This window comes from Hemitrygon akajei, chromosome 16, assembly GCF_048418815.1.
Source record: "Hemitrygon akajei chromosome 16, sHemAka1.3, whole genome shotgun sequence".
Classification (NCBI taxonomy): Eukaryota; Metazoa; Chordata; class Chondrichthyes; order Myliobatiformes; family Dasyatidae; genus Hemitrygon; species Hemitrygon akajei.
Window position 1 is genome coordinate 81,816,386 of NC_133139.1, and position 26,833 is coordinate 81,843,218.

At 42.8% G+C, this 26,833-nt stretch overlaps 1 protein-coding gene across 2 annotated transcripts in view; it reads left to right on the plus strand.

Annotated features, from left to right (window-relative positions):
* LOC140740224 (3',5'-cyclic-AMP phosphodiesterase 4B-like) overlaps positions 1–26,833 on the plus strand; it is a 458,171-nt gene that overhangs the window by 100,257 nt on the left and 331,081 nt on the right. For both annotated transcript variants that reach the window (XM_073069300.1, XM_073069298.1), the window contains one exon: positions 19,892–20,121. In XM_073069300.1, the coding sequence (XP_072925401.1) occupies positions 19,892–20,121 (230 nt within the window). The remainder of the gene's footprint in view (positions 1–19,891; positions 20,122–26,833) is intronic.

Consider the following 26,833-nt stretch of genomic DNA (forward strand, 5'->3'; position numbering starts at 1 on the left):
CTGCTGCTTGTGCGTGGGGGGGTAGGGGGGCTTTGGGGTTCTAACATTTTTACTGTCACTCATTCTTTAGAGCATTCTTCTGTTTACATGGATGTCTGCAAAGAACAAGAATTTCAGGTTGTATATTGTATACATCCTCTGATGTTAAATGGAACCATTGAACTATTGATGCATCAGGATTGTTGAAAATTAAAATTGGTGAAGGAAGGACAAAGACTTGTAGAAAAATCAAAGAATGAGAATAAACAAATAGTTCTTAGGGAGTTAAACTATGGCTAGTGTGGTGCTGCATGGATCAGTGCTTTTATTCCAGCTGTTCACAATCAGAATCTACAATTTGTTGAAGGAATCAAATGTCTATTTCCTTGTTTGCTGATGATACAAAGCTAGGTGGGATTGTATTTATAGAAGAAAATCTAAAAAGGTTTCAAAGGAATATACTGTACATATGAATAGAATAGGGTATAATGTAATAATGAAGATGTAGAAAAATGTGAAAATATCTACTTCGTTGTTCTAAACAGAAAAACAAAGTATAGACTTTAAATGATGAGAATTGAACAATGTTGATGTTCTAAGAAACCTTTGAAGAAGGTAAGGCCAAAATGCAAGAGCAGCAAGTGACTGGGAAGGAAAATAGTATTTTACCTTTAAGGTGGGATTTAAGTAGAGAAGTAAAGGAGTAAAGATGCCTTACTGCAGTTGTATAGGGCTTTAATGAGACCATTACTGCACAGTTTTGATCTCATTACCAAGAAAAGGGTATACTTAATCACAGAGGGAGTGCATGTAGGCAGGATGAGAATGTAGGCAGGATGAGAATAAACAGTAGTTCTTTGGTAATTAAGATATGACTAGTGAGATTTCCAGCTTAGATTCCAACTATTCAGAATTGTTACTGAACCTAGTACTATATTTCCATGTTTGTTGGTAATACATGTTTCACATGGTCGAGGAATCTAGAACTAGGATTCACAGTCTCAGAAGAAGGTTTACACTATTTTGGATTAAGATGAGGAAGCATTTCCTCACACAGATGGTAGTGAATCTTTGGAATTCTCTACCCTGGGGAGCTCCAGGTGCTCAGTCAGTGATTCATTCAAAACAAACAATTTCTGAATCAAGAGACTCAAAAGGATCTGGGAAAAGTGCCAGAAAATGATATTGAGGTAGGAGATCCACCATGATCTTGGTGAATGATGATCAAGCAAATGGTCTACTCCTGTCCCTATTTCTTATGTTTGTACGTTCCTAATTTTAAAATAGATGCCAAGAACAAAATGATAAATGATTGACTTCTAGTGCTATTGTGGGAGGGTAAACAAACTATGAACAAGAATGTTTATAGGAAAGGGATTAAATAGAAACAATGATTTATAGTTTCATGGCAGCAACTCATCCTTAGGAATCTAGTAATGACCTGGTAGAGCTTGATGGGGTTGTTAGTGAGTTGATGTTTTCTCTAATGGCATAATCTAGACTTGGGAGTGTAGTTTCAGAAAAGAAATTTCTACCTGGTTTGTTGTGGAGGATGAGTCAGTAAATATGTTCAAAGTTGAGATAGAATTTTGGACTGTAGGAGGAACATGGTAACCTGCCTCAATGACGATCATCCAGTAGCACTCAGATCCACGGTGGTGAAGTGTTTTGAGAGGTTGGTGATGAAACATATCAACTCCCTGTCTGAGAAGTGACTTGGGTCTTTTCCAGTTCTCCTACCAGCACAACAGGTCCACAGCAGATGCCATCTCATTGGCTCTTCACTCAACTCTGGAACATCTGGACAGCAAAGATGCATACATCCGAATGCTCTTTATTGACTACAGCTCAGCATCCAATACTACCATCACCTCAAAAATAACCAATAAGCTTCTAAACTGGGTTATTTCTTCAGCGGTTTGATCGGGGCATGACTGTGCAAGCGTGTGGATGTCAGCCAGTGAGAACAGCAAGAAGAGTTTAAAAGGAGACACCTTATAGACCGGGTGTCGGAGGAGCAGGCGACGGAGTAAAGGTAGACAGAGTAGAAAGGCTTTGGCTCAACAGGGCTTTGGCAATAACAAGTCGAGGTAGGGTGCCTGTGTAGAATACAATCAGGAAGAATGTGTATGAGGCCAGTGTTCTGTGCTCAGTGTCACATGTGGAAAGTCCAGGAGACTTCCAGCCTCCCGGATGGCCACATCTGCACCAGGTGCGTTGACCTGCAGCTCCTTAGGGACCATGTTAGGGAACTGGAGATACAGCTCGATGACCTTTGTTTGGCCAGGGAAAGTGAGGAAGTGTTAGGAGCTATAGGCAGGTATTCACACCGGGGCCTAGGGAGACAGCTAAGTGGATAATAGTCAGGAGAGGAAGGGCAGGAGTCAGACGCTAGAGAGCACCCCTGTGGCTGTACCCCTTGACAATAAGAACTCCTGCTTGAGTACTGTTGGGGGGACGGTCTACCTGGGGGAAGCAACAGTGGTCACATCTCTGGCACAGAGTCCGGCCCTGTGGCTCAGAAGGTCAGGAAAAGGAAGAGGATGGCAGCAGTGATAGGGGACTCTATAGTTAGGGGGTCAAACAGGCGATTCTGTGGACACAGGAAAGAAGCATGGATGGTAGTTTGCCTCCCAGGTGCCAGGGTCTGGGATGTGTCTGATCGTGTCCACGATATCCTGAAGTGGGAAGGAGAACAGCCAGAGGTCGTGATACATATTGGTACCGATGACATAGGTAGGAAAAGGGAGGAAGTCCTGAAAGCAGACTACAGGGAGTTAGGAAGGAAGTTGAGAAGCAGGACTGCAAAGGTAATCATCTCGGGATTACTGCCTGTGCCACATGACAGTGAGTTTAGGAATTGAGTGAGGTGGAGGATAAATGCATGGCTGAGGGATTGGAGCAGGGGGCAGGGATTCAGATTTCTGGATCATTGGGACCTCTTTGGGGGCAGGAGTGACCTGTACAAACTGAAGAGATGGAGGAAGAGGCAGTTGGCTCACGAATAGAGAAAGCTTGGAGACAGTGCGAGAGGGAGGATAGGCAGGTGATGGAGAAGGGACACACTCAGACCTATGTTTTGAGATGTGTCTATTTTAATGCAAGGAGTATTATGAACAAAGCTGATGAGCTTAGAGCGTGGATCAATACTTGGAGCTATGATGTTGTGGCCATCACATAGATTTGGATAGCTCAGGGGCAGGAGTGATTACTTCGAGTGCCAGGCTTTAGAAGTTTCAGAAAGGATAGGCAAGGAGGCAAAAGAGGTGGGGGCGTGGCACTGTTGATCAGAGATAGTGTCACGGCCATAGAAAAGGAGGAAGACATGGAGGGATTGTCTACGGAGTCTGTGTGGATGGAAGTTAGGAACAGGAAGGGGTCAATAACTCCACTGGGTGTTTTTTATACACCATCCAATAGTAACAGGGACATCGGGGAGCAGATAGGGAGACAGATTCTGGAAAGGTGTAATAATAACTGGGTTGTTGTGGTGGTTGAGTTTAACTTCCAAAATATCGATTGGTATGTCCTTAGAGCAAGGGGTTCAGATGGGGTGGAGTTTGTTGGGTGTGTTCAAGAAGTTAAGCCTACAAGAGGAGAGGCTGTACTTGATCTGGTATTTCGAAATGAACCAGTTAGATCTCTCAGTGGAAGAGCATTTTGGAGATAGTGATCACAATTCTATCTCCTTTACCATAGCATTGGAGAGGGATAGGAACAGACAAGTTAGGAAAGTGTTTAATTGGAGTAAGGGGAGATGTAAGGCTATCAGGCAAGAACTTGGAAGCATAAATTGGGAACTGATGTTCTCAGGGAAATGTATGGAAGAAATGTGGCAAATGTTCAGGGGATACTTGCGTGGAGTTCTGCATAGGTATGTTCCAATGAGACAGGGAAAGGATGGTAGGGTACAGGAACCATGGTGTACAAAGGCTGTTGTAAATCTAGTCAAGAAGAAAAGAAGAGCTTACAAAAGGTTCAAAAAATTAGGTAATGATAGAGATCTAGAAAATTATAAGGCTAGCAGGAAGGAGCTTAAGAAAGAAATTAGGAGACCCAGAAGGGGCCATGAGAAGGCCTTGGTAGAGAGGATTAAGGAAAACCCCAAGGCATTCTACAAGTATGTGAAGAGCAAGAGGATAAGATGTGAGAGGATTGGACCAATCAACTGTGACAGTAGAAAAGTGTGTAAGGAACCAGAGGAGAGAGCAGAGGTACTTAATGAGTACTTTGCTTCAGTATTCACTATGGAAAAGGATCTTGGCGATTGTAGGGAAGACTTACAGTAGACTAAAAAGCTTGAGCATGTAGATATTAAGAAAGAGGATGTGCTGGAGCTTTTGGAAAACATCAAGTTGGATACGTCACTGGGACAGGATGAGATGGACCCCAGGCTACTGTGGGAAACAAGGGAGGAGATTGCTGAGCCTCTGGCGATGATCTTTGCATCATCAATGAGAATGGAAGAGGTTCCAGAGGATTGGAGGGTTGCAGATGTTGTTCCAGTATTCAAGAAAGGGAGTAGAGATAGCCCAAGAAATTAAAGACCAGTGAGTCTTACTTCAGTGGTTGGTAAGTTGATGGAGAAGATCCTGAGAGGCAGGATTAATGAACATTTGGAGAGGCATAATATGATTAGGAGTAGTCAACATGGCTTTGTGAAAGGCAGGTCATGCCTTATGAGCCTGATTGAATTTTTTGAGGATGTGACTCAACACATTGATGAAGGTAGAGCAGTAGATATAGTGTATATGGATTTCAACAAGGCATTTGATAAGGCACCCCATGGAAGGCTTATTGAGAAAGTAAGGAAGCATAGGATCTAAGGGGACATTGCTTTGTGGATACAGAAATAGCTTGCCCACAGAAGGCAAAGATTGGTTGTAGACAGGTCATATTCTGCATGGAGGTCAGTGACCAGTGGTATGCCTCAGGGATCTGTTCTGGGACCCCTATTCTTTGTGATTTTTATGAATGAAGTAATATAAATTACTTCCATATCTGGATGAGGAAGTAGAGCGATGGGTGAGTAAATTTGCTGATGACACAAAGGTTGGAGGTGTTGTGGATAGTGTGGAGGGCTGTCAGAAGTTACAGCGGGACATTGATAGGATGCAAAACTGGGCAGAGAAGTGGCGGATGGAGTTCAACCCAGATAAGTGTGAGTTGATTCATTTTGGTAGGTCAAATATGATGACACAATATAGCATTAATGGTAAGACTCTTGGCAGTGTGGAGAATCAGAGGGATCTTGGGGTCCGAGTCCATAGGACACTCAAATCTACTGCGCAGGTTGATTCTGTGGTTTAGAAAGCATACGGTGCTTTGGCCTTCATCAATTGTGGGATTGAGTTTAGGAGCCGATAGGTAATGTTGCAGCTATATAGGACCCTGGTCAGACCCCACTTGAAGTACTGTGCTCAGTTCTGGTCGCCTCACAACAGGAAGGATGTGGAAACCATAGAAAGGGTGCAGAGGAGATTTACAAGGATGTTGCCTGGATTGGGGAGCATGACTTATAAGAATAGGTTGAGTGAACACAGCCTTCTTTCCTTGGAGTGACAGAGGTTGAGAGGTGACCTGATAAAGGTTATATGATGATGAGAGGCATTGATTGTGTGGATAGTCAGAGGCTTTTTCCCAGGGCTGAAATGGCTAGCACAAGAGGACACAGTTTTAAGGTGCTTGGAAGTAGGTACAGAGGAGATGTCAGGGGTAGGTTTTTTACGCAGAGAGTGGTGAGTGCGTGGAATGGGCTGTCGGCAAAGGTGGTGGAGGTGGACACGATAGGGTATTTTAAGAGACTCCTGCACAGGTTCATGGAGCTCAGAAAAATAGAGGGCTATGGGTAACCCTAGGTAACTTCTAAGGTAAGGACATGTTCGGCACAGCGTTGTGGGCCAAAGGGCTGTATTGTGCTGTAGGTTTTCTATGTTTCTGTGTTTCTAAACTTGGCATCAATACCTCCTCATGTAATTGGATCCTCAATTTCCTCATTTGCAGACTCCAGCCTGTTCAGATTGGCAGTAGCATGTTCTCCACAATCTCCATCAGCAGAACATAAGAACATAAGAAATAGGGGCAGGAGTAGGCCATCTGGCCCATTGAGCCTGACCCACCATTCAATACGATCATGGCTGATCTGTCCGTAAACTCAGCTCCATCTACCTGCCTTTTCCCCATAACCCTTAATTCCCCTACTATGTAAAAATCTATCTAACTGTATCTTAAATACATTTAGTGAAGAAGCTTCAGCTGCTTCCTTGGGCAGAGAATTCCCCATATTCACCACTCTCGGGGAAAAACAGTTTCTCCTCACCTCCATCCTAAATCTTATTCCCTGAATCTTGAGGCAATGTCCCCTAGTTCTCGCCTCACCTACTAATGGAAACAACTTTCCTACGTCAATCTTATCTATCCCTTTTAAAATTTTGTATGTTTCTATAAGATCCCCTCTCATTCTTCTGACTTCCAGAGAGTACAGTCCCAGGGGACTCAATCTGTCCTCATAGGTTAACCCCTTCATCTCTGGAATCAACCTGCTGAACCTCTTCTGCACTGCCTCCAAAGCCAGTAGATCCTTCCTCACGTATGGAGACCAGAACTGCACACAGTACTCCAGGTGCGGCCTCACCAGTACCATGTATAGTTGCAGCACGACCTCCATGCTCTTATGAAGGCAAACATTCCGTTTGCCTTCTTAATAACCTGTTGTACCTGCAAGCCAACTTTTTGCGATTCAAGAACAAGCACTCCCAAGTCCCTCTGCACATCAGCATGCTGCAATCTTTCACCATTTAAATAATAATCTGCCCTTCTATTATTCCTTCCCAAGTGGATGATCTCACATTTACCAATGATTTTCCATCTGCCAGACCTTGGCCCACTCACTTAACCCATCTATATCCCTCTGCAGACTCTCCATATCCTCTGTACAATTTGCTTTTCCACTCAGTTTAGTGTCATCAGCAAATTATGCTACGCGACACTCAGTCCCTGTTCCAAATCATCAATGTAAATGGTAAACAGCTGTGGGCCCAGCACCAACCCCTGTGGCACCCCATTCACCACTGACTGCCAACCGGAGAAACACCCATTTATATCAACTCTCTGCCTTCTGTTGGTTAAACAATCCGCTATCCATGCCAATACACTTCCTCTGACTCCATGCATCCGTATCTTATTTATACATCTCTTGTGCACCACCTTATCGAACGCCTTCTGGAAATCCAAGTGTATGACATCCACCTGTTCCCCTCTATCCACTTCACTCATTATGTCCTGAAAGAACTCCAGTAAGTTTGTCAAACAGGACCTGCCCTTTCTGAATCCATGTTGCGTGTCTAATGGAACCACTCCTTTCTAAATGTTTCACTATTTCTTCCTTAATGACAGCTTCAAGCATTTTCCTGACTACAGATGTTAAGCTAACTGGTCTATAGTTGCCTGTCTTTTGCCTACATCCTTTTTTAAAGAGTGGCGTGACATTTGCTGTCTTCCAATCTGCCGGGACCTGCCCAGAGTCTAGAGAATTTTGGTAAATGATTACCAGCGTGTCTACTATAACCTCTGCCAATTCCTTCAGCACCCTAGGATGAATCCCATCAGGACCAGGGGACTTATCTACCTTAAGGGCCTCTAGTTTACTCATCACTATCTCTTTAGTGACAGTGATCTTATTGAGGTTGTCACCTCCCATTTCATCCATAACATCATTCAGAGGTGCACCACAAGGCTGTGTGCTTAGTCCCCTGCTCTACTCACTTTACACTTTTCACTGTGTGGCTAAGCACAGCCCCAATGCCATATTTAAGTTTGCTGACAACACCACATAGGCTGAATCAAAGGTGGTGACAAATCAGCATGTAAGAGGAAGATTGAAAACCTGGCTTGCTGGTGCCACAACAACAACTTCTCACTTGATGTCAGCAAGACCAGGGAACTGATTATTTGCTTCAGGGGGAGGAGACCGGAGGTCCGTGAGCCAGTCCTCAATGGGGATCAGAGGTAGAGAGTGTCAGCAACTTTAAACTGCTTGATGTTATCATCTCAGAGGACCTGTCATGGGCCCAGCACATAAGTGCAATTACAAAGAAAGCACAACAGCACCTCTGTGAAGACTCAGCAAGACTCCAAAACTTTGACAAACCTCTGTAGATACAGTATGTGGTGGAGAGTATATTGACTGGCTGCATCACAGCCTGGTATGGAAATACCAATGCCCCTGAATAGAACATCCTACAAAAAGTAGTGGATATGCCCAGGCCATCACAGGAAAACAGCATCCATCACCAATGGGCCCTCCCCCAACACCCAGGTCATGCTCTCTTCTCACTGCTGCCATCAGGAAGGCACAGGAGCCTCAGGACCCACACTACCATGTTCAGGAACAGTTATTACCCCTCAACCATCAGGGTCCTGAACTAATGGGGGTAACTTCACCCAACTTTACTGACTCACTTTCAATGACTCTTCTCATGTTCTCAATATTTATAGCTAATTTATTTATTATTATATTTTTCTCTTGTATTTGCACAGTTTGTTGTCTTTTGTACACTGGTTGTCTGCCACATTGGTGTGGTCTTTCGTTGATTCTGTTATGGCTATCGGATTTACTGAGTATGCCCGCAAGAAAATGAATCTCAGGGTTGTATATGTACTTTGGTAATAAATTTACTTTGAACTTGAATAAGGATTGTGGGGCACAGATGGAAAAATGGAACTGAGGTCAAGATCTCATTAAAAGGTGGAGCTGACTTAAGTGGCCGTATGGTTTACTACTTCTGTTTCCTAGTATAATAAATATTGTTAATTTCTTGAAGAGGTTACAGTTTGGGCATTGAGGCAAGATGATGAATGTTATTTATGCTTCCCTCTGAAAGGCTCCAGCACTCCCCCTTCTTTCTAATTAAAGCCTTTCAGAAATAAGCAAAGATAACATGGTTTCAGTGCAATGTGTTTCGCTGAAATAGAACCTGGCAGACTTTGTAGCCCTGCTAATTAGGAGGTGAATGAATGTTATGGAGGGCTTTCCAGCAGTTCTGGTTAGCTTTTTACAATGTTTAAAAAATAAATGTTTTTATTTAAATTTTTAGTGGTTTAGCACAATGTCTGTGGAGGAACATGAAAGGAAATGCTTGCAGCCGGTAATGTAATAGATCAAACTTAAGACAGAGAGTTGTAAGGTTATGGGATCTGAAGTGGGTTAGGATTGTGCAGAATATTTGCAGTTGGCATGTGCACACTGAGTTGCAATAGCATAATCCAGGGAAACATAAAACACCGCAGATGCTAGATTCTGGAGCAATAAATAATCTACTGGATGAACTCAGCCGTTTAAGCAACATCCGAGCAGGGAAGGAATCGTCAGCATTGGGGCCTAAAATCCTGCATCAGGACTAAGAGTGGAAAGATAGGATATAAAGTATAAAGAGAAGAGGAGGAGTGGTGAGACAGGGTCCATGGGTGATTGGTGAACTGAGGAGGGGTGAAGGATGAAGGACAACTCAAGGCAGATAAGAACTGGGGAGAGGTGGAGTTGGGAGACATGGACAGATGGATGAGAGGCGAAGGCAGATGGAACCAAGTTGGGTGCAAGGGGAGGGAGGAGCTGGGGAGCGATAAGCAGGAACACAAAGGCTACAAATGCTGGAATTTAGTAAGTAAAGGTAAGAATAACTATAGTAGATAGATTGGATGTTCAGATCACATACCAAATGAAAGAAACCATTGTGTGGTTAGATCTGAATAGAGTCACTGAGAGACCTCAGACTCAGAAAAGAGCCATTAGTCCCTTAAATATTGGTACCATGCTGTTTATCCGGGAGAGAGATGAATAGCGAACACGTCACAGATAAATTATTGGAAATATCACTTTGCAGAATGAAGTAGAAATAGCCTGTATGTAAGACACGTTTGCGCATCTCAGCATGAAATTGAATACTGGAGTTCATATTGATGAGTTAATGTTTTTTTCTGTACTGTACTCCTACACACACACGAACCAAGGCTTTCCCGTTATTTCATAATGTTTGCAGTGCACCATCCCTCATCACCTCAACACATTCTCAAATTGTTCATTATTTTTGCCAGTGATTCACTGTATTTATTATGTTGCATTAATGAAGGACCTACACTGCGTGACGCTCAATTCTCATGTTGTAGCTTTTATGATAGAAATTATTCCTCTACACCAGGGGTTCCCAACCTTTTTTAACTGAGGGGTCCATGGAACCCAGGTTGGGAACCTCTGCTCTACATTGACACATCAGCCACTAATGTGACAACACACTGAGACTGCTACAGCACCTTATACTTTGGCAAACTGAAGCTGCTGGGTCTGCCAGGACTGTGTTTTGCTTTGACCCACAACAGCGAGAGTGAATAGTTTTTATTTTAATTCCGACTCTATCCTAGACTTTGACCCGTAGCACCTCCAGGCTGAGATTTTATGCACTGAAGCTGGAACCCTAGTCTCCCCTTCCCTCACCACCAGCATTCTGCAATCCTGTGTCTCTTAGGTCCCACCATCAGTTCTTGGGTCCTCGGAGACTGCATCTTCCCCTCACCCCACCTTCCCTGAACACTCCAACCCTCCCCTCGCCTCAGACACTACCAGCCATCTTCCCCGCTCTGATCCCAGCTCTCATCCATGTTGCAACTGAAGCCTCAGTGACAATTTTGTTTCGAGTAGCATGATGTGGGGAGGATGTTTCCTCTGGCGGGAGCATCCAGAACGAGAGGGCACAGCCTCAAATTAAGGGGCGACCCTTTAGAACAGAGGTTTGGAGGAATTTTTTTTTAGTCAGAGTGTGGTAAATCTCCACACTTCAACCTTCCAACCTCCAACCTCCAACCTTCAAGCTCCAACCTTCCCCTCGCTGAGGCATAATATTCTGTTCTCCGTAAGCACCCCACCTTTACTTGTGCCCGCACCTCAGTGAGTTCTGCAGCCGCCACGACACTGAGCTCTTTTTCTGCTGCCTCTATCTCTGTGCCTACTTCTTTGGAGAGGATTCTCCAGTTGACACCAATAACCCCTTCTCTTGTCTTCAACCCTCCTCTCCTTCCTGGACACCCCATTCTGGTCATCTGTCTGCTCTGGAGCTTTTTATTGCTAACTGCCAATGAGAAATCAACTATCTCAACTTTAACACTCCTCTCTCCAATTCTAACTTCACTGCTTCCGAATGTGCTGCCTCTATTCTCTCCTCTCTAATCCCAACCTCACCATCAAATCCATCAAATCAAATAAGGGGAGTGCTGTAGTAGTCAGGCAGTCTAACCTCTACCTAACTGAGGCCAGGCAACAACTGTCAGGTCTCCCACATCATCACTGACCTATCAACTCTGGGGATCTCCCATCCATGGCCACCAACCTCATAGTTCCCTTACCTCACATCTCCCATTTCTACCTCTTATCCAAGACCCATAAACCTGCTTGTTTCTGCTCGTTCCTGTCTCACCAAACTTGTATCTATACCCCTCAACTCTGTTTTATGCCCCAAGTTCAGATCCTTCCTTACCTACATCCATGACACTTCTCACACTCTTGATCTTTTCAATAATTTCAAGTTCCCTGGCGCAATTGTCTCATTTTCAGTATGGATGTCCAATCCCTACACACCTCCATACCCCACCCGCTTCTTTCTGGACAACAGACCCAACCAGTTCCCCTAAACCACCACTCTCCTCTGTCTGGTGGAACTGGTCCTCACTCTCAATAATTTCTCCTTTGGCTCCTCCCACTTCCTTCAAACCAAAGGTGTAGCCAGGGCACTTACATGGGTCTCAGCTATGCCTGCCTTTTTCTTGGCTATGTGGAACAGTCCATGTTCCAAGCCTACTCCGGTATCGCTTGTCAACTTTTCCTATGCTACATTGTCAACTGCTTTGGTTCTGCTTTCTGCACCTTTGCTGAGCTTGTCAATTTCATCAACCTTGCCTCCAACCTCCTCCCTCTCTTTTTTTGAACTCTCTGGAAACAGCCTACTCCTACCATAGTCACGCCAGGGATAGGGTTCTTCTTGTCCTCACCTACCTCCCCTCCAGCCTCCATCTCCAGCACATAATTCTCCATAACTTCTGCCATCTCCAATGGGATCCCACAACCAAGCACATCTTTCCCTCCCCAACTTTCTGCTTTTTGCAGGGATTGTTCCCTACGCATCTCCCTTGTCCACTTGTCCCTCCCAACTGATCTCCCTCCTGGTACTTATCCTTGCAAGTAGAACATCTGCCCCTACACCTCCTCCCTCTCTACCATTCAGGGCCCTAAACAATATTTCCAGGTGAGGTGACACTTCACCTGTGGGTCTGTTGGGATCATTTACTGTATCCGGCACTCCCAGTGTGGTCTCCTGTATATTGTGAGACCTGACGTAGAATGGGAGACCGCTTTGCCAAGTACCTATGCTCTGTATGTCTGAAACAGCAGGACTTCCCAATAGTCAACCATTTCAATTCTACTTCCCATTCCCATTCTGACACGTCAGTCTATGGCCTCCTCTACTGCTGCAATGAGGCCACACTTAGGTTGGAGAAGCAACATCTTATATTCCGTCTGGGTAGCCTCCAAACTGATGGCATGAACATCGATTCTCAAACATCTGCTATTTGCCCTCCCTCTTCACTATTCTCCCATTTCTGTTTCTTTCTATCATCTTACCTCCTTACCTACCCATTACTTTGCTTTAGTGCTCCTCCCCCTTCTCTTTCTTCCATGGCCTTCTGCCCTCTCGTCTCAGATTCTCTTTTATCCAGTCCTTTATCTCTTTTACCAATCAACTTTCCAGCTCTTTACTTCACCCACTCCCCCTCTCCTGGCTTCACCTATCACCTACCACCATGTACTTCTTCCTCCCCTACCCCCACCTTCTTACTCTGACCTCTCATCTTTTTTTCCAATCCTGATGAAGGGTCTTGCCCCGAACGTCAACATAGAGGCTGCCTGCCCTCTGTGTTCCTCCAATATTTGTGTATGTTAGAAGCATAGAAACATAGAAAACCTACAGCACAATACAGGCCCTTTGGCCCACAAAGCTGTGCCGAACATGTCCTTACCTTAGAAACTGCCTAGGGTTACCCATAGCCCTCTACTTTTCTGAGCTCCATGTACCTGCCCAGGAGTCTCTTAAAAGACCCTATCGTATCCACCTCCACCACCGTCACTGGCAGCCCATTCACACACTCACCACTGCGTAAATAATTTACCCCTGACATCTCCTCTGTATCTGCTTCCAAGAATCTTAAAACTGTGCCCTCTTGTGCTAGCATTTCAGCCCTGGGAAAAAGTCTCTGACTATCCACACGATCAATGCCTCTCATCATCTTATACACCTCTATCAGGTTGCTTTTCATCCTCTGTTGCTCCAAGGAAAAAAGGCCAAGTTCACTCAACCTATTCTCACAAGGCATGCTCCCCAATCCAGGCAACATCCTTGAAAGTCTCCTCTGCACCCTTCCTATAGTGTGGCGACCAGTACTGAGCACAGTACTCCAAGTGGGGTCTGACCAGAGTCCTATATAGCTGCAACATTATCTCTCAGCTCCTAAGCTCAGTCCCACGATTAATGAAGGCCAATGCACTGTATGCTTTCTTAACCACAGTCAACCCGCACAGCAGCTTTGAGTGTATTATGGACTCAGACCCCGAGATCCCTCTGATCCTCCACACTGCCAAGAGTCTTACCACTAATACTATATTCTGCCATCGTATTTGACCTTCCAAAATGAACCACCTCACACTTACCTGGGTTAACTCCATCTGTTGCTTTGAATTTCCAGCTTCTGCAGATTTTCTTCTGATTGGAATAGTTTTTATTATTGGAACAACATAGGGAAATTCAGTTTAAAGCTGCTTAAAGCCCAATGCATTCCTTTACAACAAGATAATGAAAACTTTGGAGCTAAAATTCTTCTGTACTGGAAAAAATGTTTTAAAATGCCTCTCTGGGAAGGGGAAAGTAGAAGGGATAGCCCAGCAACAAAATTCTGTTGTGTTTGAGGGACATAGTGATATGCAGCCTTACACATTCTGTTGCAAAGAAAAGATTTTCCTCTACTTGTTTGCAGAATTAGCAGAGCTTGACAGACAGTCTAAAGATTAGGACATGCCTTGAGAAATGGAAAGTATTGGGTTGGTGTATAGTGATGAGCGGGTTTTGGAGGATTGAATCAGAAGTCAGGGTATCGGTGGAAGAGGGATTCAAGCAGCAGGGATGAAGCACTGAGATGGAACAAGTGAGGAAGGAGTTACGGACTCCGTGAAATGGCAGATCCTGGTACATACAGTATGACAACATTACACCTTAGAATAAGAAGTAATGCACACAAAATACTGGAGGAACTCAGCAGACCAGGCAGCATCTATGGAAAAGAGTACAGTCAACATTTCAGGCTGAGACACTTCATCAGGTCTTGGCCCGAAATGTCAACTACATCCTTTTCTATAGATGCTGCCTGGCCTGTTGAGTTCCTCCAGCATTTTGTTTGCATTGTTTGGATTTCCAGCATCTGCAGATTTTCTCTTGTTTGTAGTTGACCTCAGAATAAGATACTGGATGATATTTTTTTCAAATCATTTACACCAACTTCCTTTGGTAATTCAGCTGTGTAGATGACATGGTGTCTCAGAGCCTCTGAGTCAATCTCCTAATGAATCCTCATGCTTGGGATGATGCAATGGGATATACATCTTTCCATTAAAACATAAGCTCATCTTTGCAGAATCAGAGACAGTACTGTCAGGGGCAAAGCTAATGTGTCCCTAGGTCTTTAACCTTCTAGAATTGTACAGGTTCACTACAGAATATTGTTAACCTCTTCATTAGCCATTAATCCAGGGGAACCTGACCTAAGTAAAGCAGAAAATGTCTGCAAACACACCAGGTTGGGCAGCGTCTGCAGAATTCATGTTTCAGATCAGAAACCCTTCATCAGACAGTTCTAACAAGGTCTCTTGCCTCAAAATGTTAACTCTTGTTTCCTTTTCCATTGATGCTGCCTAATCAGCTGAAGTTTCCAGCGTTTTCTGTTTTTATTTCAGACTTCCAGTGTCCACAGATTTTTGATATCAGACCCTATCAGATGGATAGAAGGTTCATTTTTAGCAACATCCCACCTTGAAAGGTACTATCATTTTGAAAACCCTAGAATGGCCTCTTGCGGCTTCCATCAGGAAGAAGGTATAGGAGATGCAGGGTCCACACCAACAGGTTTAGAAACAGTTATTACCCCTCAACTATCAGGCTCCTGAACCAGAGGGGATAACTTCATTCAATTTCAGTTGCCCAATCACTGAACTGTTCCCACAACCTATGGACTTAGATACAAACAACATTTCCTCTAATTTTTTTTTACATCTCTGCGAACCAACCATTGCTCTGAGCAGAAAATTTTACACAGCCTGAAAACTGCATGGACTTTAAATGTTTTTTTTTGTAATATGCATACTACGAATACCTAAAATAAAAATTGAAAAATCACATACTTTTGATTTTATTTATTAATTGAAGGGTCAAATGAAATGCAGTGCAGCAAAGAAAATCTTTAACTTTTTGTAAACTTTTTCTCAACTCTCTTTATTACAAATGCATTGTCGATAAACACTGTCCAGACTAATTTCATATCCAGATGAAAGATGCATCTTAATTCTCATGTTCCACTTTTAGTCTGTTTCTGGATTTATATTTGATTGAACTCATATGAATCCATGTTTGCAGTCAGCACTAGAAGCTTTAAATGTTTCAATGAATTCAACGAGAATCGACAGATCTTCAAATTCTTCATTTTTTAAGCACGTAGTTCACCGTATCAGTGAACATCTTAATTGAACCAGTCTTAGTTTTCTCAGAAATGACAAATTTGTAATCACAGTATTGCTACAATTTTTTTTTGAGGCAATGCTTTCATTGTACGTAAAGGAAAATTCCATCTGTGCAGGAGCATTTCAGTTACTGTGTGGCTGTGCACCCGCACAGCTTAGAGGGAACAGTGCTTTCAAGGACTCTTCAGCTTATGTTCTCAATATTTATTATTATTATGTTTTTTCTCTTTAGCATTTCACAGTTTTGTTGTCTTTTTTCATATTGGATGTTTGCCCATGTTGTTGGATGCGGTCTTTCATTGATTCTATTGTGTTTCTTGGATTTACTGTGTACTTTCGCAAGAAAACTAATTTCAGGCTTGTAAGTGATGACATATATGTACTCTGATATAAAATTTACTTGAATTTACAAAATTTCAACTTAGAACTTTAGAATGCTAATTGGTCTTCAGATATTCAACAAATGTTTCTTCTATTCATTCCTGGGATAAGGGCCTCACTGACAAAACTAGCATTTATTGCTCATTCCCTTCTACACTTGACCTGTTGTCCTTGTGGTGAAGGTACCTCCATGGTATTTAAACCAGACTACTGTGAGTCTAGAGTCACACATTGCACAGACCAGAAATAAATGGTAGACTTCTTCCCTTAAGGTCATTAGAGGACCAGAGGGAGGTTTCTGACACGTGGCAATTAGTTTTATCACCATTAGTAACACCTGCTTTTTCGTTCAGAATATTCAATTTACTGAAATATAATTCCCCAGTTACCATAGTAATGGGAATTAGCTGTGGCTATCTCTCCAGGCCTCTGGATTACAGGTCCATCATATAAAAGTGTGCCACCATTGTGGTAGGCATGAATTCAGAACATAAAGTGTGTACTTTGTCACAGTGTTGCTGATTACAGCATAAATATGCAACAACTCATTGAATAATGGAACTACCAGACATATGAGGGTATGCTAACCAGTAATATACAAGAGGATACCAAAAGTTATTTCAGATATTTGAAGAATAAAAGAGAGGCAAGAGTGAAAATTGGACTGCTGGAAAATGCCAGTGGAAAAGTAGTTATGGAGACCAAAAAATGATGGACAAGCTTAATGTATTTTGTGTCTGTCTTCACGCTGGAACACACCAGCTGTATGCCAGAAATTTGAGAGTGCAGGGGCAGAAGTTAGTGTAGTTGCTATTATTAAGGAAAGGTGCTTGGGAAGCTGAAAGGTCTGAAAGTAGTGAGTCACCTGGACCAGATGGTCAATGGCCCAGTGTTCCGAAAGAGATTGTGGAGGCATTAGTAGTGACCTTTCAAGGATCACTAGATTTTGGAATGGTTCCAAAGGACTGAAAAATTGCAAATGCCACTCAACTCTTAAAGAAAGAAGGGAGGGAAAAGACAGGACGTTATAGGCCAATTAGCCTTACTTCAGTGGTTGGTAAGATGTTGGGAGTCCATTTTTAAGGATGAGGTTTCAGGGTACTTGGATGCATATGATAAAATAGACCAAAATCGGCATGGTTTTCTCAAGATGTAATCTTGGCTGACAAATCCATTGGAATCTTTTGAGGGAATAACAAGGCTGATAGACAAAGGAAAGTCAGTGGATGTTGTTTATTTGGATTTTTAGAAAGCCTTTGACAAGATGCCACACAAGCTATGAGTCCATGGTATTACAGGAAAGATACTAGCATGGATAGAAGATTGGCTGGCTGGCAGGAAGCAAAGAGTGGGAATAAAGGGGACCTTTTCTGGTAGGCTGTTGGTGTGCCACAGGGGTTAGTGTTAGGAACGATTCTTTTCACGTTGTAGGTCAATGAATTGGATGAAGGAATTGATGGCTTAGTGTCCAAATTTGCGGACAATACGAAGATAGATGGAGGAGCAGGTAGTGTTGAGGAAGCAGGGTTTTACGGGAGGACTTAGATAAATTGAAGGAATGAGTAAAGAAGTGGCAGTCAGAATATAATGTCGGGAATTGCATGGTTATGCACTTTGCCACAAGGAATAAATGTAAGGACAATGTAAGAAAATTCAAAAATCTGAGATTGAGGGGGATTTGGAAGACCTTGTGTAGGATTGCCTAAAGGTTAACTTGCAGGTTGAGTTGGTGGTAAGGATGCAAATGCAATGTTAGTGTTCATTTCAAGGGGACTAGAATATAAACACAGGATTTATAAGGCATCGGTCAGACCGCACTTGGAGTACTCTGAGCAGTTTTGGGCATTGGAGAGGGTCCAGAGGAACTTCACAAGAATGATCCAAGGAATGAAAGGAGTAAAATATGAAGAGCGTTTGATGGCTCTGGGCCTGTGCTTGCTGGGGTTTAGAAGAATGAGGGGGAGTCTCATTGAAACCTATGAGATATTGAAGGGTCTGGATAAAGTGGATGTGGAGAAGATGTTTACTGTAGTGGGGGAAGCTAGGACCAGAGTGCATAGCCTCAGAGTTTAGGAATGTCTATTTACGACAGAGATGAGGAAAAGTTTCTTTAGCCAGAGGATGATGAATCTGTGGAATTCATTGTTACAGATGTCCAAGTCATTGGGTATACTTAAAGTGGAGGTTGATAAGTTCTTCATTAATGAGAGTGTCAATGCTTACAGGGAGAAGGCAGGAGAATGGGGTTGAGAGGAATAATAAATCAGCCATGATGGAATGGCGGAGCAGCCTAATTCTGCTCCTATGTCTTATATTCAGAAATAGGACCCTATGGTATTACAGGAAGTAACCAGCATGGATAAGAAGATTAAAAGGGAGTTTGCAGAAGGACTTATACAGAATAGGAGAATGGGCAATAAAGTGACAGATGGAATATAGTGGAGGGATATTTATGGTCATGCACTTTGGTAGAAGGAGTAAAGGCATAGACTATTTTGTAAACTGGGAAGAAATTCAAGAATCAGAGGTGCAAAGGGACTTTGGAGTTCTTGTGTAAGACAGTCACTTCAAGAGGACTAGAATTTAAAAGCAAGAATGCAATGCTGAGGCTTTGTATGGCATCAATTAGATTACACTTGGAGTGTTGTGAGCAGTTTTGGGCCCCTTATTTATGAAAAGATGTGCTCCAATTGGAAAGGGTCCAGAGAAAGTTCACAATGATCCCAGCAATGAAAGGGTTAACATATGAGGACTGTTTGATGGCACTGGGCCTGTACTCGCTGGAGTTGAAAAGAATAAGGGGTATCTCACTGAAACCCATCGAATATTGAAAGGCTTAAATACAGTGAACATGGAGAGGATATTTCCTATAGTGGGGGAGTCTAGGACCAGAGGGTACAGCCTCAGAATACAAGGACGTACCTTCAGAAGAGAGATAAGAGGGTTATCTTTAGCCAGAGGGTGGTGAACCTGTGGAATTCATTGCCACGGACGGCTGTGGAGGCCAAGTCACTGGGTATATTTAAATCACAAACAAGAGAAAATATGCAGTTGCTGGAAATCTGAGCAACACACATAAAATGCTGAAGGAACTCAGCAGGCCAGACAGCATCTATGGAAAAGAGTACAGTCGAAGGGTTTTGGTCCAAAACGTCGACTCTACTTTTTTCCATAGATGCTGCCTGGCTTGCTGAGTTCCTCCAGCATTTTGTGTGTGTCACTCAGGTATACTTAAAGCAGAGGTTGATAGGTTCTTGATTAGTAATGGTGTCAAAAGTTATGGGGAAAAGGTAGAAGAATGGGGTTGGCATGATGGAGTGGCAAAGCGGACATAATGGGCCGAATGGCCTAATTCCATTGCTATGTCTTATGGTCTTATCTCAGTCCTTGCCATGAATGTGATTGATGGTGCAATGCAGTGAGAGCTTTATTTGGATATAACCATTTATGAATTTGCACTGGGAATGCAACGTGGCACAGTGTTAAAGGATTTTTATTCTGTCTCTGACTCAGTGTATCTAATTTTACACGTATGCATAAACATGCAAACAAATGAAATGTCATCATGCATAACAATGAGTTTTGGGACAAGGTGGCAGGATGCTGGATTGACTGGTCGTTCGATTCACTGCAAAGCAGGTGAAAGAAGGTGACTTTTGGTGAAATGGTTGAAACCCTGGCTCATCCTGTCTGTTTCTTTTCTAGAAAAATAAGGAGACTTTGGATTCAGGGTGTTGCAGTCGATCGTACACCTCCAGCAGTACACTGGGCATGGACGCACGCCGGGGTCGCCGCACTTTCTCTGGCACTCTTCAAGTACCACAGTGGAGAACAAGGTCCAGGTCACCAGAGGTGGACAGGTTCCAGAGGCCAACCACTCTGCCACTGCTCATCCCTCCCCGCATAGCTATCACACACCCAGACCAAGAGACCAGGTATGAGCCAGGGGGTTATAGCTTGCAACTGGGTGCATTGTGTCAGTTGGTGCAGTGGTAGTTGGCACTGGACTTGCTTCCAGAAACGGGCATCAAAATGGAAATGAAAGGGTGGTATCTGAGTGCAGCCCTGGGACTGGCATTTTAATGTGTCCAAAGCACAGTGCAGACCAGTTGTGATTGAAGTATTCAATGAATGTACGTACATCTTCAGGCTCAGGCAAGGATTTGTTCATTTTTTAGGTTCACTGTAGTTAAGCCACTCCTGAGTTAGGTCAATTTTTAATAACACGCCAGTTTCAGAAGAGTTGACGGAAAGCATCTGGCAGTTAAAATTGACCAGGGCCTTCCCAATAGCTCTAGTAGATCAGGTGCAGAATGGATGCTGTTAACCAACTTCCAAAGCATTAACTTCAGACTGATGGCTGTGTGACTGAACAGGAGGCAACCTGTTCACTGAACAGCAGTGACTCGATTGCACCTGTTGGCTGAAGTCAGAACAGTCTCTATCACATCTGTTGATAAAATGCATCATCACAACATTTCATGCACTTGATGTTGAACACTGTGTTATATCTCATTCACATAAATGCACACTAATAAATCTAATGCGTGTTTTGGTTGTACACAGTGTAGTACTTAGTGCATCTGTTTGCAAAATGCCTGCTGTATCTGATGCACCTGTTGATTGAACATAGCATTGTACCCAAAGTAGCTGTTGCTGTCCAAAGCAATTGTTCAAATACAACACTCAACAGACACGCATACTGATCACTTTTAGAATTGTGTTTGACTAATAGATGGATATTAATTGTAATTTGTGACAGTGCATTTTGCAGTCTTGGATATGTAACTGTTAATGGGAATGTGTTATTTTGACCATTTCTGTATCCTCACCAAATTTACATATACATGTATATAAAACACAATTTCTCATTGTCAATAGGTCAGACATGGTACAACAAATGGATAAGTTATTTTTGCATTATCTAATCTGTTGTTGATTTGTCAGGAGCTATTTACTACATGCAAGTGTGGTTGGACACTTGCTATATTCCTGAACAGAGTATTGCAATTAATGCACCTTTTGACTGGACATAGTACTGTAGCAAACGCAACTGCTGATGGTATCAAATGCCTGTTAGTTGAATGCAACTCCCTCAAATATATGAGCTAGTTGAAGGCTCGGATCCTCATCTAATGCACCTGTTGGTTGAAAGTAGTGCAGTACCTTGCACGTCTATTGTTTGAATTCAGCAGTCTATCTGAAGTACCTGTTGTTTGACCATAGTGTTATAAATACCACACCTGGCAGTTGAACAGAGCAGTGTAGTTAATGCACTGTTTGAATTAACTCAACACTCTCTAATACACCTTAATTAAACACAGGGCTCTAACTAATACATGGGTTATTTGGGTACCATGTTTTGTCTAGCATATCTATTGGTTTATAAAGTGTGTTTAACACATCATTACAGCTAACACATCTGTTGTTTGACCATATCACTGTGCCTAAAACACAATGTAGTTAAAGTGTTTGTTGGTTAAATGCAGCCTGTTATGTAATGTACCTGATGGTATAACACAATGCTGTAACTATTGCAGTTAGCAGTGTCAAACATAACTTGTTTCGCAGCACACCTGTTGGTTGAACACCATTCCAGATCTAATGCTCTTCTTTGTTGAACACAGTATATTTTGCAACACATCTTGTGGTCGAACATGACTCCTTATGTAAGGATGATATAATTTGCTGCATGACTTGGTTGATGATGGCACTATCACTGACTCGCCTCTTTTATGAACACAATTCAATTGGTTGAACACAGCTTATAATGAGATGCAACTGTTGGTTCAGCAATCGGCCCACCTAATGCACCTTTGCAGTCCTGGAACACAACAATGGTTGGTTGAAAGTAGTCCTCTTCAGCTGAAACAGCCAAAGCAAATGCTAATTGAATACAGGTGCTATTGAACTTGTCTATTGCTTGAACTAGTGAGGAAACAAAATTGATTAGAAAGAAGGATATCCAACTTGAAATATGTCTTTAAATCTTCCCAATCTATCTAGAAACACATCGATCCTTGCAACCTACCCCCAGGCACCCCAAAACAAAGGGACAGGGACAAGGACTAGGCAGACGTGGATCCAAAAAACGGGGTTCATTTTCCCTGATTCCTATACAATTTCCTGAACATGGCTGGAGTGATTCTTCATCGCATTCTCTGTAAGTAGCTATGCCCATCTCTCTTACAATCTACAAACAATCTCATTAAAAACAAACTGCTCTTCACACCACAAAGAGCTGGCCAAATATACTAGCCAAGCAAGGTATATCTAGCACAACAAGGTGTTCAGCCAAGAATTGCATTGGATAACACATGAGAAATGTATTAGATCCTGTGATGCGTATAACCAACAGGTATGTTAGATAGAGATGAGGAAGTTTACAGATGCTGGAAATCCGAAGTAACACGCACAAAATGCTGAAGGAACTCAGCAGGTCAGGCAGCATCAATGGAATTGAATAGATCGTTGATATTTTAGGCCAAGACCCTTCTTCAGGACTGAGAAGGAAGGGGAAGATACCAAAATAAAAAGGTGGTGGGGAGGGGAAGAGATTAGCTGGAAGGTGATAGATGAAGCCAAGTGGGTGGGAAAGGCCAAAGGCAGGGAAGAAAGAATCTGATACGAGAGGAGAGAAATGAAAGGAGGTGGGGACCCAGGGAAAGTAATAGGCAGGTGAGAAAGGTTCAGAGGTTCATTTTAATATCAGAGAGTATACAACCTGAAATTCTTACTCTTCGCAGACAATCCACAAAACAAGAAACCCCATAGGGTGAATGATAGAAATATCAAAGCCCCAAAGCCCCCTCCATCCTCCCTCCCTCTGTACAAGCAACAGCGGAAGCATTGACCCCCCCTCCCCCTTTTGCACTAGCAGAAGCACCAACCCTCCACTCCCCACCATGTAAGCAACAGCAAAAGTCCACTCCCCAGAAGTTAAAGGTCAGCGTGGGGATTAGATGAGGGGGGTGTAATTTGTTTACCGGGGAGAAATCAATATTCATGCCATTGGGTTGGAGGGTACTCATTCGGAATATAGGGTCCTCCACCCTAATACAGAGGACTGAATGCACTTCTCAATGTTAGGTAGAGAATATCATTCAAACAACATATTGTGGAGTATATAACTAGCTGGTGCTTTAGATTAGAGGATTGTATGCATTTGGATATTGTGGTGTTTACAACCAACAGGTGTGTTTAGATAGAGGGTAGTGTTCAATCTATTGATGGTGCATCAAATCAAAAATCGAATTAGTAGAGCACTTTGTTCAACCAAAAGCTATGTTGGATAACAAGATGTGTTCATCCAAGGTATATATTTGATACAGCATTATGTTTACCGAACAGATGCATCTAACACACCTATTGGTTGTAAACAGTGCTGTAACCACCAAACCTGTTGGTTGATCAGAGCACCATAACTAGCATCTCCCTTTAACCCACCCTCCCACAGCCCCCATCACCACTACTTGATCATTTCAAAGGTTTCAAAGGTACACTTAATGTCAGAGAAATGTATACAATATACATCCTGAAATTCTTTTCCTTTCAGTCACTTTATGTACAGACATTCCTGTACCCAGCATCACTATGGACCGTACAATCAATCTATGTATATAAGCTATCTTATGTATTTATATTTATTGTGCTTTTTTATTATTGTGCTCTTTATCTCATTGTGTTTATATTTTGTGCTGCATTGGACCCAGAGTAACAATTATTTCGTTCTCCTTTGCACTTGTGTGCTGGAAATAACATTAAACAATCTTGAACCTTGAATCAACACAGTGCTGTGGTCGAATATACTCGTGTTTTCTCTAACACACCTGCTAAAATAAAATGGTTTAATTGCATCTGTTAATTGAACGTGATGCGAAAACTATTGTACCTGTTGGTAGACTACATCATTGTATCTAAAGCCCTGTTATATGAACTTCGCAATACATCAGTTGTTTGTATAGTCCTTGTGTGCAATTCATCTTTTTAGTCAAACACAACAATGAATCTTGTGGCTGAACGTGGTGCCATATCTAATGCATTCCATGGATGAACAATGCTTGTTATACAACACAGTTGATAGTCGTACATAATGCTATATTAATTCATTATTTTGTTGAATGCAGCACTGGAGCTAGCACACCACCAATAGATTTAACACAGCCTTCTATTTAAATTCAGCCTCGTACTTAACACACATAGCTTGTACACATCATGAAATCTTATGCACCTGTTGGTACAACTTTTGGTTGTAAACACCTCAGTGTCAAATGCATGAGACGTGTTACCTACTGTGTTTCTTGGCTGAATAGTTTGTTGTGTTTAACACACCCTGCTTGGTTTGCTCTTTGTAGTGTGGAGAGCTGTCTAATTTTAATGGTGTACTTCCTATATTATGACATAAGTGGACAGAGCAGGTGATGAAGAATTACTCCTGATATGATCCCAAGTTGCTCCTGAGCTAAGGAGTATAAGCTCCATTTTTTGAATTCCTCTCTCCCTAGTCCTCATCTCCTTGTTGGGAGTGTCAATTGGTGAGAGGAACTGTATGTTTTATGATAGATTCAGAAGAAGTCTTCCTGTTTTCTAACTGGTCTCACTTCCTCAGTGGTTTTGAATGTCACTGGTGATTGAGTACTAGCTGCCCCAGCACCTACCTTTAGTGAATGCTCCTTAAAACCACAATGTGGCAGCAACGAGCTACTTTATTGCGTGCCTGGCAGAGTTGAGTTCAGCCAGGAGTACAGTAAGAGTCAGTAGAGAGCTAGCTGTCAGATCGGTGATCCCTCGGTTTTCTGATCAATTCCAAATGATTCACATAGTCTCTGCTGCTTTTGTCCCTTACAGTGCTCAGTGCATATCTGAGCTCTCCTCTTAATGCATGTTCCAACCTAAATGCTCCACCTCCTCGCACATTGGCACTATATTGAAATTAAGACTGACTCCTACTCAGAATAATTTCTTCTCAATTTGTCAAGGCTGAGGAATGCTTTATCTCACTTCAGCTTAAAAATCTGCTTTAAGAGTGGTTATCCTTCCATATTTACCTGATCTCTTTTACTCTTAGCTGCAATAAATTCAGCCTCTCACTTTTTCAAGTAAAAATAATTTCATCAACAAACTTGATAGTTTCTCTTGAGGTCAGGCAGTCAGTTTGATTTTAATTTTTAGATTGTGGCATCACTGACAAATCCAGATTTTATTGCCCATCCCTAATTACCCCTGAGCAGAGAGGCACCTTCAGAGTACATCTTTACTAACCAAAGGCACACGAGTGAATCTGCAGTTGCTGGAAATAAATAAAAACACAAAATGCTGGCAGAACTCAGCAGGCCAGACAGCATCTATGGGAGGAGGTAGTGACGACGTTTCGGGCCGAAACCCTTCATCAGGAGTGAAGTAACATGGGATGGTGGAGAGGGGATAAGAAGTGGGGGGAGGGATGAAGTAGAGAGCTGGGAAGTGATAGGCTGAAGGGAAATGGGCTAGGGGGAAGGTGGAGAATTATGGGAAATAAAAGAGAAAGACAGGTAGGGCTGGGGGGAGATTATAGTGAAGGGGGAAAAAAGAGAGAGAAAGAGAACCAGATTAAAATAATAGATAGGGATGGGGGTAAGGGGGGGGCAGGGGTATCAACGGAGGTCTGTGAGTTGGAACCTCCTCCCATAGATGCTGTCTGGCCTGCTGAGTTTTGCCAGCATTTTGTGTTTTTTTTTCCTTTACTAACCAACTACACTTTTGTGAATCTGCAGTCACATCTCGGCCAGACTGGGTTAGAAAGGCAGATTTCCTACCCTGAAGGACATTAGTGAACCAGATGGGCTTTTATGACTATCCAGTCACCGTTATTAATGCAAGCTGTATTTTTTTTTTTGAAAAGCCGGATTATTAACTGAATTTAAATTCCACAGTTGCCATGGTGTGGATTGAACTCTGGGTCTCCTGATTGTTAGTCAAGGCCTCCAAATTACTGGCTCAGTAACTTAACCAATGTGCCTACAGTGTCACAACACTGCAGTTGTTAACATTATCCTTGCAGCAGCATCTCTGCTATACTGTCTCCAGTGTTATTTGCTACATGACCTGTTTGTGGTTTGGAAGTGTTGTTTGGTGAGCGCTGAAAGTATATGGCTTACCCCCAGATCTGGAGCAGGGCCTGGGAAAGCCAGTGCAAAATCGTACAATTACAGAGAGGCCTAGAAGCCGAGGTAACCTCACTTCCCCTTTAACCGTGGCTGTGAGTATTGTGCTTCTTCGGAGCTATTCTACCAGTTTCTTGGAATCTCTTGGATCTCATGTTCCAGCCAGACAGATGAAATATTAAAGGAGCAAGTCCACAAATAAAAAGAATCGTGTAAAATTGAATGAGTTGAGTAGATTTTTCTCCACTATGCAAGAGTGGGTGGCCTCCACTTGTTAATTGGCACTGACTTAGTTGATGTTAAGAGTTCTGTTATGAAGTGGGTGACTGGTTTCCTCAGTACTGGAACTGAATCTGGGACTTTCTGGCATGTCGAAGCAAAGCTTTAACATTCTGTTGGTGGAGGCAACAGACTGCAAGCACCAAACCTGGATCAGATGGTGGGTGCTCGCTTGTCCCTGGGAAGGTTGCTGCCACAGAATGGGGACATAGCAGGGGTCAGATTG